This window comes from Pseudorasbora parva, chromosome 11, assembly GCF_024679245.1.
Source record: "Pseudorasbora parva isolate DD20220531a chromosome 11, ASM2467924v1, whole genome shotgun sequence".
In the NCBI taxonomy this organism is placed as follows: domain Eukaryota; kingdom Metazoa; phylum Chordata; class Actinopteri; order Cypriniformes; family Gobionidae; genus Pseudorasbora; species Pseudorasbora parva.
The window spans coordinates 10,088,237-10,103,555 of record NC_090182.1 but is presented as its reverse complement, the minus strand read 5'-3'; the positions used below and the strand labels follow the sequence as shown (position 1 = coordinate 10,103,555).

The 15,319-nt window shown below is 36.2% G+C and overlaps 1 protein-coding gene across 2 annotated transcripts; it reads right to left on the bottom strand.

Moving 5' to 3' along the window:
- Positions 1 to 4: 4 nt before the first annotated feature.
- On the bottom strand, positions 5 to 14,947 carry ap1ar (adaptor related protein complex 1 associated regulatory protein). Of its 2 annotated transcripts, XM_067456985.1 has the most exons (10): positions 14,614 to 14,947; positions 13,684 to 13,732; positions 13,575 to 13,601; positions 13,463 to 13,488; positions 12,685 to 12,781; positions 12,318 to 12,416; positions 11,559 to 11,626; positions 10,810 to 10,883; positions 10,592 to 10,699; positions 5 to 3,197 (listed from the first exon to the last, which is right to left on the bottom strand). In XM_067456985.1, exons 1-10 carry the CDS (start codon positions 14,682 to 14,684, stop codon positions 2,920 to 2,922), a joined length of 897 nt encoding a protein of 298 aa, XP_067313086.1. In that variant the 5' UTR covers positions 14,685 to 14,947; the 3' UTR covers positions 5 to 2,919. The 2 variants fall into 2 exon arrangements, with proteins under 2 accessions (XP_067313086.1, XP_067313087.1); XM_067456986.1 differs by lacking the exon at positions 12,318 to 12,416.
- Positions 14,948 to 15,319: the final 372 nt, after the last annotated feature.

The following is a 15,319-nucleotide window of genomic DNA, read 5'->3' as shown; positions in this document are numbered from 1 at the left end:
GGTGTAATATCATGAAATGTTTTAATAGCAGTCAGATCTAACTCGGTCTTATGTTCTGTCGATTGGATAATAAAAACTGTAATTACAGTCTGAAATATGACAGTTTTTTCACAAACACTCAGAATTGTAAAAATAAATTGAAAGTTTATCCAACACAAGGTTTTAACAAATTAAATTGTGCAACAGTTTAAGCTCCGTCGAAGAGTTGGGAAGCGCTTCCAGAGCCACATTTCAGCATCGATTTTTATTTTCTTTAAATTGAGATTCAGCTATGATTATTTCAATATACGCACTTGTCATAATGCAAAATAAGGCATGGTAACGGTGTTTCCATTTGGGACTCGTTTAAAGCTGATAACCTTGTGGTCATTTACATACATTTGCCACCATGAACACACATATGGGGCTGCATTTATACATCATAATTCCACACACCAGCATCTCGTTATTTACAATCACTTGGACATATTTAATTCTAACTTTTGGACCAACAGTCATGTATATTTGCAAATGTGCTCCCAAACTCTTCAAACAGGACGAGTTACATGGTCAACAGACTCAAAAGAAGAGGGGAAAAAAAAATCTAAACAAAAACAAACACTGCATTGATCATACATACTTCACATTCTGTTGACATGAATACATTTCTTTTGAGGTGTGCTGGTAGATTAAGAAAATAATGTGACATGATTGTGCTGTACAGAATCTATTGTGTGCGCTGTTTTACACATCAGTCCTCAGAGACCGACAACTAGATTACAGACGTGTCGCGTCACACTGGAGACTTCGCTACTCTTAAAGGCCTTTACACTTTGCTTTACATTCCATTATATACAAATCAGATTTCATGAAAATTATAGGTTAAATTAAGAGTTTGATGGAAAATGACCATCTACTGACCATTTTTCTAAAACAAATGTACATATGCTAGTACCATTTTTTATTCCAATACCTTGCATCGTTCCAAAACACATTAGCATATGCTAATAGTTCCTTGATGTTCCACTAAAGAACATATTTAGATGTCGCATGTAATTTTTGACAGGAAGGAAAACTGGGCTGTGAGAGACAGAAATATAATTATTCTTTTTTTTTTTTTAAATGGATCCAATTTCAAATACTGCACAAATTACAAACGGTTTCGTGTGTCATTAAAACCAACCTTTCAAGTAGTGTTTCATTCATGGTTTGTGGTTGTGCAGAGATATAGCGATTTCAGGCCGTTCAATGGATCGTATTGTTTAACAAAATCAAATTTTTCAGCTGACGAAACATCTTTCAGAGAAAAACTCAAAATTTAAAAAACATTTTAGAAGTTCAGAGTTGTGAAAATGACGTGATACTTTTATATAGTACGTTTTATACTATGGTTTTATACAGTACTGCAATTGTAAAGACATCCATCCCTGACAGCCTTGTTTTCATCCAAATTAAGTGTAATAAGCCACCTATAGGGTCACAAAAAACGTCATATTGATAAGATAATACAAGAAAATATAAGCATTTTTTTTTTTTTTTGCAATTGTGATTGTTTTGAACTGTGACTTTTTTTTAATCATATCACAGGAAAAAGAGTGTTTTTTTCTTAATACGGTAACACGAATTCATAAAAATATTCACAATCAATCTCAAAAACATGCCTTATTTTCCTTATGCAAAATAATATTTCTTCAATTTCATTGAGAAACAGAACTTGTACATGTTCTGGAAAGATATGCACATCATATCACTGATCATTTTTAGATGCAGTAAGACAGCATGAATTCATTCAATAATGTCAGGATTATCAAAACCAGAGGTAGAACATGACCATCCATTTTGTATTGTATCATGAAATATTTTCCCTCTTTCTGATCCATTTTGTCCAAAAATACAGTTTAAAGAACTGGATGTTTAGACTAGCTGTTTCCAAGAAGTGTCGACAACAAACCCTTTCACCCACAGACAGATAAAAAGTGACTATTTTAAAAGCACTTACGGAATTTAAATGTGCTCCAATGCATACATTTTAGCAAAAGGTCTTCCACATTAAACTGTCCTGTCTCTCATATGCATAATACCTGGGGCCCCATCCAGTAACAATTTATGACTGTTATCATTTTAACCATGCAAAAGAAAAGTTGAAAGTTCTGGAAAACATCTGTGGTTTTCAAGAAGGTTCCCTCATCTTCTAAAATTGCACGTTGTTCAGTTCTGTAATGAAAACCTCTGAAATAAGGCTGAATGAAAAATTAAAAAAAAAAAAAAAAATACTAATTTTAATACATTTCTCACCCAGTTATAAAAAAGACACTGATGAAAATAAATTATAGATTCATCTAATAATTTAAAACCGGAGCAAATTAACCCATAGAACGCAAATCCTAATGAATCTGTGACCTAATGGTGTGAATCTCATGAAAACTGTCAAGAACATGTCCAGGTCATATTTCATCCCAAAAGAAATTATATTTTACATAATGAAAATGTAGCATTCTGTTAGATCCATAAAGATAGTTTTACTTTGTGACCACTGAGCACATTTCCCACCCAGTTCTCATTACCATAATGCATAACATCCACATTGTATTTGACTTTCATTTATGCAAATGTATGATTGAAAAGTTATAAATTATTGTATTGCAGTATTTTATTGCAATACAGATATCAGTCAAATAAGAATGACATGTATCAAAATAAAACATCCTGAGATGTACTGATAATGTTCATACATTATTAGGGATAAATTATGATTATTTTCATGATATTCACCCAATGACAAAGTACAAATCATATAAAGCCTTTCAGTATTTTCTCTCACACTGAGAATTATGAATTTCATTGAATACATTTACTTGAACTGACCGTCCGCAGTTATATCACACTGAATGTGATTGAGGCATTTGAAATCACTGTAGTCTCACTCTCTCTTGCTGTAGACTATCTCTCTTGATGGTCAGAGCTGGCCTTAAGCCCCGCCTCCTCAGTGGGTGTGTCCAGTACAGGATTAACAAATCCCTCAAAGTCTTCGTCGCCATGGTCACCACTGTCCTCGGGATGTGCGCTGACGAAGTCGTTCTCCCACTCCAGAGCGTTGGAGTCCTCAGAGGTGGAGGTGGGGCCGCTGTCCAGCTGTTTCCCGCCAGGACGGAGCGCCGCCCGTAAAATGTCCTCCTCCGTTTTGGAACGCTCCCATGCAGGACCCATTCGATTCATTCCTGTGTAATTACACGTTTATTTGTTACAATAAAGTGTATTCATCAAAATTTACTAAATTTAGTAAACACCTAGTTATTGTTGTTAATACTATATATATATATATATATATATATATATATATATATATATATATATATATATATATATATATATATATATATATATATATATATATATATATATAAGTATTGTTTGTTTACAAAAACGTAATACTTATCAATAATATAGTTTGAAATCAAATGGGCATCTGAAATGTTTACAATAAGGCCTAATTTGTTTTAAAGGATCCTAATTTTGTTCTTCAGTCTCCCACAATAGGTTTACATGCATCCAAGGTCAAAAATCACTTTCATTGTCTCATAATATACAGCATTAGTGTTGTCAAAAGTACCAACCGCAATACCAAATCGGTACTGACATTTAAAAATGTGACTCATTGAGCGGAATCGTAAACACCTCTGACTGGCCATTGTGCTCACGCGCTCATCAAATAGGTCTGTGATTGGCTACTACGAACAGCGCTTCACAAACGTTGTAAAAATACATCAATGACGCTTTTCACAGAGTGCTTGCACAGATACACACAGTGTTTAAAGGGTTACTTCACCGCTTTTTCATATTAAACTATGTTATTCCCTTAAATAAAACAAGTTTATACATACCTCTCTCGTCTCAGTGCGTGCACTTAATCTCTCTGACGTGCGGTGATGATCTGATAGCATTTAGCTTAGCCCACTAAGCCCAGTTCATTCACTATGGAACCAAACAGAGATCAAGTTAGAAGTACCAAACACCTCCACGCTTCCCATATTTAAATACAGTTACACGAATAGTTGAACGATCAAGTATGGTGACAAAAATAAAACGTGGTGCGTTTCTAATCGGATTAAAAAGGAGAACTATAATGTATGGCGGAATAGCACTTCTGAGAGTACTTCGGCTCGGCGCAGTAAAAAGTCCCGGCCGAAACATCTTCCCTCACATCTCCCTATTGACAGAAATGAGGTGAGTGAGGGGGAGGTGTGAGGAAAGATGTTTCGGCCGGGACTTTTTACTGCGCCGAGCCGAAGTACTCTCAGAAGTGCTATTCCGCCATACATTATAGTTCTCCTTTTTAATCCGATTAGAGAAGTACCACGTTTTACTTTGTCACCATACTTGATCGTTCAACTATTCGTGTAACTGTATTTAAATAGGGGAAACGTGGAGGTGTTTGGTACTTCTAACTTGATCTCTGTTTGGTTCCATAGTGAATGAACTGGGCTTAGTGGGCTAAGCTAAATGCTATCAGATCATCACTGCCCGTCAGAGAGATTAAGTGCACGCACTGAGACGAGAGAGGTATGTATCAACTCGTTTTATTTAAGGGAATAACATAGTTTAATATGAAAAAGCGGTGAAGTATCCCTTTAAATGCAGGCATCTATCAGCCTACCGGTCCGCTGGTCGACGCCTACTTGTGCTTTCAAACGCTCCTGCTTTCAAAACACTTTCAAACACTTCCGTGTTCTTTCAAACCACTGCCGTGCGTTGATCATTGTAGCCAATCACGGGCACATCCGATGAGCGTGTGAGCACAATGGCCAGTCAGATGTGTTTACAATTACAGCTCAACAGCGCTCAAAGCGTCACATTTTTAACATTTCAGTACCGATTTGGTATCACGGTCGGTACTTTTGACAACACTATACAGCCAACCCGATCACACATAAATGCGTATAAATAGTACGAGTGTGCAATGTCGTGGAATGTATACGCCAAAACTCATTTTGGCATGCATATGATACGCTGTTTTTCACGTGCATATGATACGCACTTTATGGCGTATATATGACACGCTCTTGGGTAGGTTTAGGGTAGTGGGGTGGGGGGTTTGTACGTATAATACGCCATAAAGCGCGTATCATATGCACGCGAAAAACAGCGTGGCATAGACACGCCAAAATGAGTTTTGGCGTATATATTCCACGACATTACACACTCGTACTATTTATACACATTTTCGTGAGAATACCCTGATACAGCATCACCTCTATTCTCAGTGTCTGGAACGGTTCAATCAAGGATTCGGTCTCTCTAAACCCCTCCTTTCTGGAAGCTTTCATTGCTCTGATTGGTCAGATGGCCCAGTCTGTTGTGATTGGTCGACTGCTTACAGCACGTGTCAGAAACTAAGCACCCATTACCATATATCAATTTCAGCTCTCTCTTTTGAGACAAAAACTTCACTTGTTGTGCACTTTGAAACTTTGCAGACCTATTACATTCGTAGTTGTATTACACACTACATGAAAGGAAATATCCAAAAAAACTTAATAGGAGCGCTTTAAAAATGTATTCGTGTTAGTTCACACTGCATTAACCCTTAAATGCATGACTGTGTCGCCAAACATTCTTACATATTCGGGTCGTTAGCGAGTTTAACATGGATAGACCTCTACCTGTCGTGATAATATATAAAACTCCTGATGTTAGAGTAACAGTTACAGAAGAATAAAATAAAACCCATTTCGTTACCTTTTGGATCTTAGAAGGGTTCATTTTGAGCAGATGTTTAATACCATCATCATGTCCTCGTCAGAGCTCGTTTACCAGTACATCCGACTCATATTCGCCATCTCATGCATATTCTCAAACTCATTTTCAACGTCTTCAAAATCAATATTTTGATCACTGACAGCTTCTTGACAACATCCATCATCAAGAGACAGTGACACTAATATTTGATTGTGTTTAGTACTTGCCCTCTGCAGTAAATCACTAAGCCATTTCAAGTTTTGCAGATTATAAGTATTATTGTTTTGTTTTCTGTCTGAAGTAACTATTAGTGAAACATCAATTTATCTTTGCATATCGGACATTGCCACTTTGTGGAATAAAGGTGAATTGAGCCTTATTTTGTGATTATAGACTCATTTATCTTTGTGCAAAAAAAAATATATATATATATATACACAATCATACACACCTCGGATCGTTAGGGACCCTATACAATTTTGACAAAAAAATATATGAATAATTATGTGAATAACAGGCATTCAATTATAATTCAATTATTTTTTTTCTTGTTATATTGTTTAACATGGATTGATTGAGGAATACTAAGAAGGTTTATGTCTAACTTATTTTTTTTTTTTAATTTTTTTTTTTGAAAAAGGAACATATAACAAACATAGCATAGTCATACAGTATATCACAAAAGTGTGAAGCATTAATTCGTAGCAGGGGACCCAATCATTTTCTCATAATATTTTAAACATGTTAATGACTTATTATATTTTAACAATTTCAAAGATGATATAAATGAGTCTAATTCCGCTATAATCATCTTAAAGTTTGGGGATGAATTTAAATACTTTTGTTTATGAATATGAAACTTTGCCAGCAGTATAAATAAATTAACAATGTATTCAAGATCTTTGTTAACATTGTTTTCAAAATATACAATAATATCCTTTAATGTAAAATAATAGTTAATCTTCACTAAATTAAAGATAGAATCTGCCAATTTCCTCCAGAAACTTTGGATAATTTTACAATCGAAAAACAAGTGTGTCAACAGCTCTCTCTCACTTTTACAAAAAGAGCATAAATCATCAATATCAACATATCTTGAAATTAAAGATTTAACAGGGTAGATGGTATGCAAAATTTTAAAATGTATTTCTTTAGTTTTATTATTAATACAATATTTAAAGGGTATTAACCAAGCTGTCTTCCAATTAATATTATCAATAATGGAGTTCCAAAAAATTTTTCCTCTAGGAACTATTTTATTTTCTTTTTGAAAAATAGTGCAAATATGTTTGTTGTTGCATTTTTTATCAACCAATTCAACTCCGTTTAATATTAATTTTGGGTTTGTCATTATTGTTGAATTATATTGAATATGACTTCTAACAAGCTGAACCAGAGTAGGGGGAATAGCATTGACAACCAAATTAAATTCCTTAAAATGCACAGGGAAACTATGGGTTTGCATGAATTGTTCATAAGTTAAAATATTACCACAACGATCAAACATATTCATAAGATGATTAACATCCCTGTTAAACCAATTCCTTAAAAATAAGGATTTATTGGCAACTAATATATTAGCATTATTCCAAATAAAGGAAGTGTGAGGGGAAAAATTGTGTGAGTAGCAAATTTTCCAGGCTAAAAGTACTTGCTGGTGATATTTGGACAATTTGAAAGGGAGTTTAGAGATATTATAGTCACAAGTTAGCACAAATTCTAGACCACCAATTTGGTTAAAGATACTCTGTGGAATGTGGTTCCAAAGGGAGTTACAATTAATCAAGCATCTTTTAAGCCAATTGACTTTAAAAGTTCTATTACCATCTTCAAAGTAAAGTATCTCCAGCCCCCCTTCATCTTATTTATTAGTAAGAACCCTTTTCTTAAGTTTTTGGGATTTGTTTTTCCAAATAAAAGAGTAAAACAAATTATTGATATCTTTACAATAAGAATCTTTAACATATAAAGATAGAGAGGGATAGACAAATCGAGATAATCCTTCTGCTTTAGATAACAGGACACGACCATAAACAGAGAGATCACGTTGTAACCAACAGTTTAACAACGCTTTGGTCTTTTTTAATCTAGAGGAGAAGTTTAAGCTTTGTCTTTCTATAACATCTTTTGTTACATGAATTCCTAGGTATTTAACTGAGGGTTTCACTGGAATTTCATTAATACATTTATCATTTAAACTGTGTAAAGGAAGGATTTCACATTTGGATAAATTTAAAGTTAAACCAGAAGCCTTAGAGAAATTATTGATGAAGGAGTAACTTTAAAAAATGAATGAGGAGGAGGGTAGTGAATGACGACCTGAGGTATGCATTTACGGGTTAAGAAACATATTTTGATTTTATAAAGTATTTATAAATGTTAAATCTGAATTGAATGATTAGTTCACTTTGGGTTAAAGGATTAGTTGAAAATTACCCCATGATTTACCCACCATCAAGCTATCCTGTATATGATTTTCTACTTTTTTGATGAACGCAATCAGAATTATATTAAAGGTCCCATTCTTTGCGATTCCATCTTTCAAACTTTAGTTAGTGTGTAATGTTGCTGTTAGAACATAAATAATACCTGTAAAATTATAAAGCTCAAAGTTCAATGCCAAGCGAGATATTTTATTTAACAGAAGTTCCCTTTCAAAGCCTACAGTGAACGGCCGGTTTGGACTACACCGCTGCACTTCCTGCTTTAATGACGCAACTAAAACCGTTTGTTGACGAACCCTCCGCCCACAAGAACACGCAAATTCGGGGGCGTTGTCCTTTTGCTCTCGCAGGTCGAGAATAGGAAGCGTTGTTTTTGTAGAGTGTGTTTGTCGCCATGCCATTGAAACGCTGTTATTTTCATCCCGGAGTCAAATCACCTTTGTTTGGCCTTCCCACGGACGATGTACGAGATCAATGGCTACAGTTTATGGTTAACTCGGTTCCGGAAAATTATAATCACAATTTAAAACTATGTGCAGCACATTTTGCCGAGGACTGCTTCCTCAATCTCAATCAGTTTAATGCCGGATTCGCAGAAAGATTATTCTTAAAAGATGACGCAGTTCCCTCTTTGTTGTTTATATGGACCACAACCGGTAAGTGTATTTTATTATTTAAGTCGGTCCGTTTAACAGTTTATGTAACTCATGACACAAAGTGCAACGCTGTTTAGCTTTGTTAACTAACGTTAGATGGTAATTGAAACTAATCCGAAAAACGTAGCATATAAAGGTGTAGTAATTCATTCAGACACCATCGATTGTTGGTGTTTGTAATGATCAGTTTAAACTACTGAATAGACAGCTTACCATTCTGAAACATCCAGCAAAAGTCTTTCCTGAGCAGGTTGTAATCGATCCTCTTCGATATTCTCCGGGTCTGATTCCAGCTCAAATAATAAGGCAATATAGACATTTTTGCAATAACATTGAGCGCGCGTATCTACCCGTTATGATAAGAGGCGGGACCTTTCCGGGCAACGTGCTAAGCTGCTGTCCAATCACAGCGCGGGAAGCGCTGGCCTAATCAGAACTCGTTACATATTTTTGAAGGAAGGACTTCATAGAACAAGGAAATCATCAGGCCGTTTTTAGGACAGAGGAAACAGCGCTGTACAAATAAGTAAATTGTGTGAAAAACACTGGTTTTTATTACACGCGAAACATGAACTCATGTTATATTGCACACTGTAAACATAATCAAAGCTTCGAAAACACGTGAAGAACGGGACCTTTAATAAGTATCCTGATGCTTCAACACTTTATATTGGTAGTGATATATTGGTAGTGGGTCACTTGAGTTTGAAGCTCAAAAAAATTTGCATCCATCCTTAAAGGGGTGGTTCTGTTTTTTTTTTTTTTTTTTTTTCTAGGCTTGGTTGTGTTTATGGGGCGAAGTATAACATGTCTCAATACTTCTTTTTTTATTTTTTAAACGCCATATTTTTTCATTTCGATCATTTGCTTCCTGCTTCTGTGAAGCCCATCCCTCCGAAAAATGTGATGGTTTTAGATTGGTTAGATGGCTTAATGTAGTTTCCTGTATTTTTATTGGCTGAAGTGCCAAGTCCAGGTGGTTCAGAAACGCCACGCCCGTTACTATTACGGGCATAAGTCACATCTGCGGTGACTAGAGAGGGTTTATGATGTCACCAACCCGGGAAGAAGCTTGTTGTAGTCCAAACCGGCCATTTTTGTAGGCAATAAACTGCCATAACTTTAAAAGACAATATCTTTTCGCTTGCATTGAACTTTCAGCGCTGTAACTTTGCAGTTACTGTTTATGTTCAAGCAGCAACATTACACACTAACTAAAGTTAAAAAAGTGAAATCGCATGCAACGACCCTTTAAAAAAAAATTTACTCAACAAGACACCCGGGCTTAAGCGTTTTGAACTGCGTGAGACTTTACAATTTCTTTGTAAGATGAATACTGAAGGTGGTCTCACGGAAGCCAGATATTTTACGTGATAAAGTTTTAAATATGGATATTTTTGTACAAAACCCCAACGAAGGCTTTTATTAACCCCCAGAGGGTGCACTTTTTTGAACTCGTGAGCCACATTCACTGATTATAAAGCATCAGGATATGTATTAATATAACTCTGATTTTGTTCACCAGAAAGAAGAAAATCATATAAACCTAGGATGGCTTGAGGGTGAGAAAATCATGGGGTAATCTTCATTTCATGTTCATTTTAAATTGAACTAACCCTTTAACCCAAATTAATAAACACTTCAAAATGTAAGTTAAAATCTGACTTGGATATGGTATTTAACAGCATCAAATAGCATCAATAGTTTGCATTGTGCTCATAAATGATTACTGAATGCAGGAAGCAAATGTTATCGCAGTTCTGTGAAGTCACTAACCCTCCTCATCCTCCCACTCCAGGTCCAGTGAGGTGGCGTCAGTCTTGCTGGTGAAGTCCCAGCTGCTCTCTGTGTTCGGGGTCACCACATTCGTCTCAGAGCTGAGCCCTTACCAAACAGACAATAAAGATTTTAGAATTTAGAGATTTTTTTTCTCTTAATTTAAAATCCATGTATTCTAATAGTGTTCTATTTGAAATATGTTAATTGAAACTCACTGTTACCACGAAATGCTTCAGACTGAGCCTTCACATTCTGCAGGTACACCTCAAACTCTCCATCCGACGCTTTGCTGGAAAAACACAGTTAACTCATCTGTCAGCAAAACACTGTTAGACGCGTCTAGAGCATGACAGTCTTGACAACCTCTAAGTGACTGCTCATTCAGGTGCAATGTCACTGAGATTGTGTCAGCTCCTGACTAAGGTTGGGAATCGAAAATACTTATATATTTATATATAAATAATTAAAATGTTGATTTTTTTCTTATCGATTTCTTTGTGTGCATGACTTCAAATCATTCAAGCACAAGAAAACTCGCTTGGTTTTCTGTGCTCTGATCACACAAAAGACAGAAAATTCACTCGCTGTTTTTGACTGAAAAACTTTTACAACTATATTCGTAATGTACATTTTATTTATAAAGTGCAGTGTTATTTTATATTTAATTACAGCATATGTACCTGAATACATGAAAATCTTCTAACACTTCATTTTAAAGGTTTTTTGTCAGCTAAACCCTTTAAATCTAAAATGTTTTCTCGATGTTCCCACAGAGATTTTAAGGTAATATTTCAATAATTTAACAACAAATTCACACTTCTGATATTTTATTTTTATCTAATAATTTATTATATATATATATATATATTTTTTTTTTTTTTTTTTACATTTTCAACTTGAATAATAATTCTTTTGGGGGTCACTGAATGGCTCTTGCATTCATTTCAGGGCAGAATGAACTTACGGTTTATGCCGAGGGTCATTGCTCTCTGCTTCTGATTTGGCTTTGGTCCTCTGTGGCTGCTGCTTCCTCTGAAAATAGAACATTTTAAGAATGACGACTGACTCACTTCCACTAATATTTCACCATGTGCTATGGTTTTGCTCTGACTTTCAAAAACAACATGGCTAAAATTACTTCTAACTGTTTGTGCCAAAGTATGGTGCCCTACTGGGAAACAGACACCAAATGTAATTTTAGCAGATGGTCAAACACAAATCATGGTGGAATGCAAAATTAGAGAAAGTAAATATGAACAGAAGGCATGAGGGCAAATTAATCAGAAAACTACTAATAAAAAAAGGAGGAGATGTGAGAGATGTCCTATAGTTTAGGATAGTTAGTTCAAGGTGGCGAAGCAGCCTTTCCTTATAAGCAGATCGATTTTACATTTATCAGCATTAAGTGCTGAGTTTAATAACACGTTGATCAATAATGGATGCTCTACCAACATTAAGAGCCTTCAATCCTGTTTTTTTAAGTCCTTGATCTCAGCTATTCATCTTGTATCCCAATCTATACTTATCAAATATGAATAATTTCAATAGAAATATATGATATACAATGCAAAACTTACAAACTCAAGCTAATTTTTCTGTTCAAATCAGAGATTGTAGCATATAAATTAGACAGAACTGAAGGCGTCAAATGAGAAGGATGTGGCTGAAGGTAAGTGGGCGGGGTTAAGAGAAGGGCTGGGCGTGCTCAGTGCGAACGCCTCACCTCCTTTAGCTTTCGTTCCTTAGCGAGCCGCGCTGCCTCGCGCTGGGCTGCAAAAACAGCCTCCTCTTCTAGCCTTAACTTCTCCTCTTCTGCCACTAACTGGGCAGAAATCACAGCAGGAAGGGGAGGTTAACTAAACTCAGAAATAAAAGCAGGGGTGAAAACCAAAGCAATGGAAAACAACAAATGAAACCATAAACTCAATGTAAGCTCTAACTTAAAAAGGTAAACATTGTTTTGTGGCAACATGTTTTGACTTTTATAAACATAAAACTGAACATGTTTACATTATAAACAAGTTTCTGGTCGTATTATGAATGGTTCATCAGGGCACATGTGATGGAGGTACGGATGTGACCTCCTGTACCTGTGCATTCAGCTTTTTGTCAATCAGCGCCTGTTGGTCTGAGATGGCAGTGTAGCGTTGCTCTTTCAAGTGGTGGATCTCCTCCTCGCTGATGGGTCTGGACCAATGACAGAAGAGAGAGTAGAGTTCACAGTCCCCATCAGCCAATCAAAATCTGTGAACTCATGTGATGCACTGATCTGAGAGGAATGTGACTAATCACAGTCCTAACTTGGACATCAAATGGCTAGTCTTGATGATCTGGTCAAGTTTACAACCTTATCTAGGCCAAGAGCCAAACTTACAAGGAAATGACATTTTGACCATCAGGGATCATCTATAGTTTCTTTTAAGTGACTTGTAAATGTTCAAATATGAAATCAGATGTGGTAGAAACCGCTGCTTCGATACACTAAATCATAAAGCTCCGAAGCTTTTTGTTTTGAAATCGACCATCACTACAAGTGCGCACAAAAACTACTCTCGTCATTTTATAAAATTACTGTAGAACCACTGTAGTGAGATGGACTTTGTAACGACGTCTTTAGTGCCTTTTATGGGTCTTGAGAGAGGAAATGACATTGGTGTCAATGAAGGCCTTTCTGAGTCAACGGATTTCAATAAAAATATCTTCATTTGTGTTCCGAAGATGAACGGGGGTCTTACAGGTGTCAAATGACATTAGGGTAAGTAATAAATGACAGAATATTCATTTTTGGGTGAACTAACCCTTTAATTTGAGTGTACTATATGTATCTAGGTAAGGAAAAGGAAAATTCAAGATTAAAGAATATCATACCTGGGGCAACTTTGTGAGCTCTCACCCTGGAAAAGAAGGCAAAAGTGTTGATGTCCAAGCAAAGGAGGAATATTATAACTACACTCAAGTTCTTATGTAGGTGTTCTCTCACCTCATCGCTCTCCACAAGGTTCTCAAACTGTAACAGAACACATGGACGTCATTCGAACTACACAGCGATAATACAATTTTCAATTTTAAATCAATTATGATTGATGTACCTCAATGGTATAGTGTTCCCCAGATGTGGTACTTCTGAAGTACTTAGACCTATTGGCAAAAAAACACAAAACAAAGATAGGCCAAATAATATTCAGGCCAGGCTGGTTTTATGTTATGTATACTCACTTCTTACTGACTGTATTAAAATATTAAAAAACACGATTTTAGTACAGGCATTGTGAATGTTCAATTACTATTCTGTAAAAACACCAAAAGGACACAATTGCTTTTCAAAACAGTAATAATCCAAGATTTTACAGACACAAACTAAGAGCATAAAACATGCCTACTACTTGTTGCGAGTAAACAAAGATATTCAGATATACATAAATAACACAAAATGGCCTAAAGCTGATGTCCCAGGGCGGATCCACAATAGGACTCTGGGCGGGGTCCTGAGATCAGACATCAACTAATGCGGAAACTAGAGTAGCGTTGATGAGTCAGAATCATTCAAGAGAATCGGCTCGTTTTTAAAAAAAAAAAACAGATTCGAATCATTGCTTAAAAGTGTGAATTAGACGCTTAATGCATCAAGTAAATGTTATACCAATTAAATACTTAATTACATCCCGTGTCAAACTATAAATATCATCTAAAGTGGTCTCCGTAACAGTGAAGTGAATCACAAAAGCGATGCGAATCGGCTCACAATTCATTAAAGGGAACGATTCTTTCGCAAAATGACCATTACTAATGGGACTGATATCAGTTGCATTCAACCTAAACTTTGCGTATTTGATGTAATAGTTAAGCTGCATTAATATATTTTCTTCAGTAAGTTACGTTCAATCAAAAAGATCCAGAGATGTTCATCGGCTGTATGAAAGTTCAATGCAATGCACCTGACAGCAGGCGAATCATACCGCCAAAGATCACAGCTGGTGCAACTTCACATCAAATAACAAGCCCCATCATGAATGACTCACCCTCCTCCTCTTTGTATCCGGTTTGCTTCCCTTCTAAAGAGCCCAAAACATTGAGCCCAGCAGTTCCCCATGGCATGCACAGATCAGGTGTAATGTTATCAGCTATTCTTCCATTCCCGATCCGTATCCTGTTTCTTTACGCATCGCCCCGGATACGAGGACTGTGTTCTGCATGATCTGTCTAATCGCGGGCACGCGGCCGGTTCGCGCAGGTGAGTCACCTGCGGAGACTTCGCTCGCGCAGCGGCATCATTCATCGCCCATGGGTGGCATTCTCAGCTCTGGCCTAAAAACCTCTATTGTTTCTTCTTCCTGACAACTCATACATGTGATTAATGTTTAAACTACGGCAAGTCGCGGGGCTCAAATGCTGTAATGACGTTTCCGAGACACTAGGGGTCGACAGAGATCATCCATACTTAAAATTACCATGGTAACCACAGTTTCCCACTAATAAAGTAATGCTGACTTCACGTGCTATCGGAATGATCGTAAATAAGAGTTTCCTAGGTAAAAATTGCACATGAACGCCGTCCCATTTCAACATTTGAATGCGAGGAGCTCGTAATCACGACTTCAGAAGTGAATTATCAAATTTCCAATAGCACGTGAAGGCTGCCTTAGACTACTGGAGTGCTAGTAATGCAAAACTATAGGCCTAATAGAGTATAACCAATAATAATATGCAAATAAACTGAGAATGTTT

Bases quoted from the DNA above. Each gene is read 5' to 3' on its own strand.
- ap1ar (XM_067456985.1), bottom strand. From the start codon at position 14,684: ATGGGGAACTGCTGGGCTCAATGTTTTGGGCTCTTTAGAAGGGAAGCA. The intron at 13,602-13,683 runs GTACATCAATCA...GTTCTGTTACAG, and splicing joins GGGAACACTATACCATTGAG to TTTGAGAACCTTGTGGAGAG. The intron at 13,489-13,574 runs GTGAGAGAACAC...CTTCTTTTCCAG, and splicing joins ACCTTGTGGAGAGCGATGAG to GGTGAGAGCTCACAAAGTTG.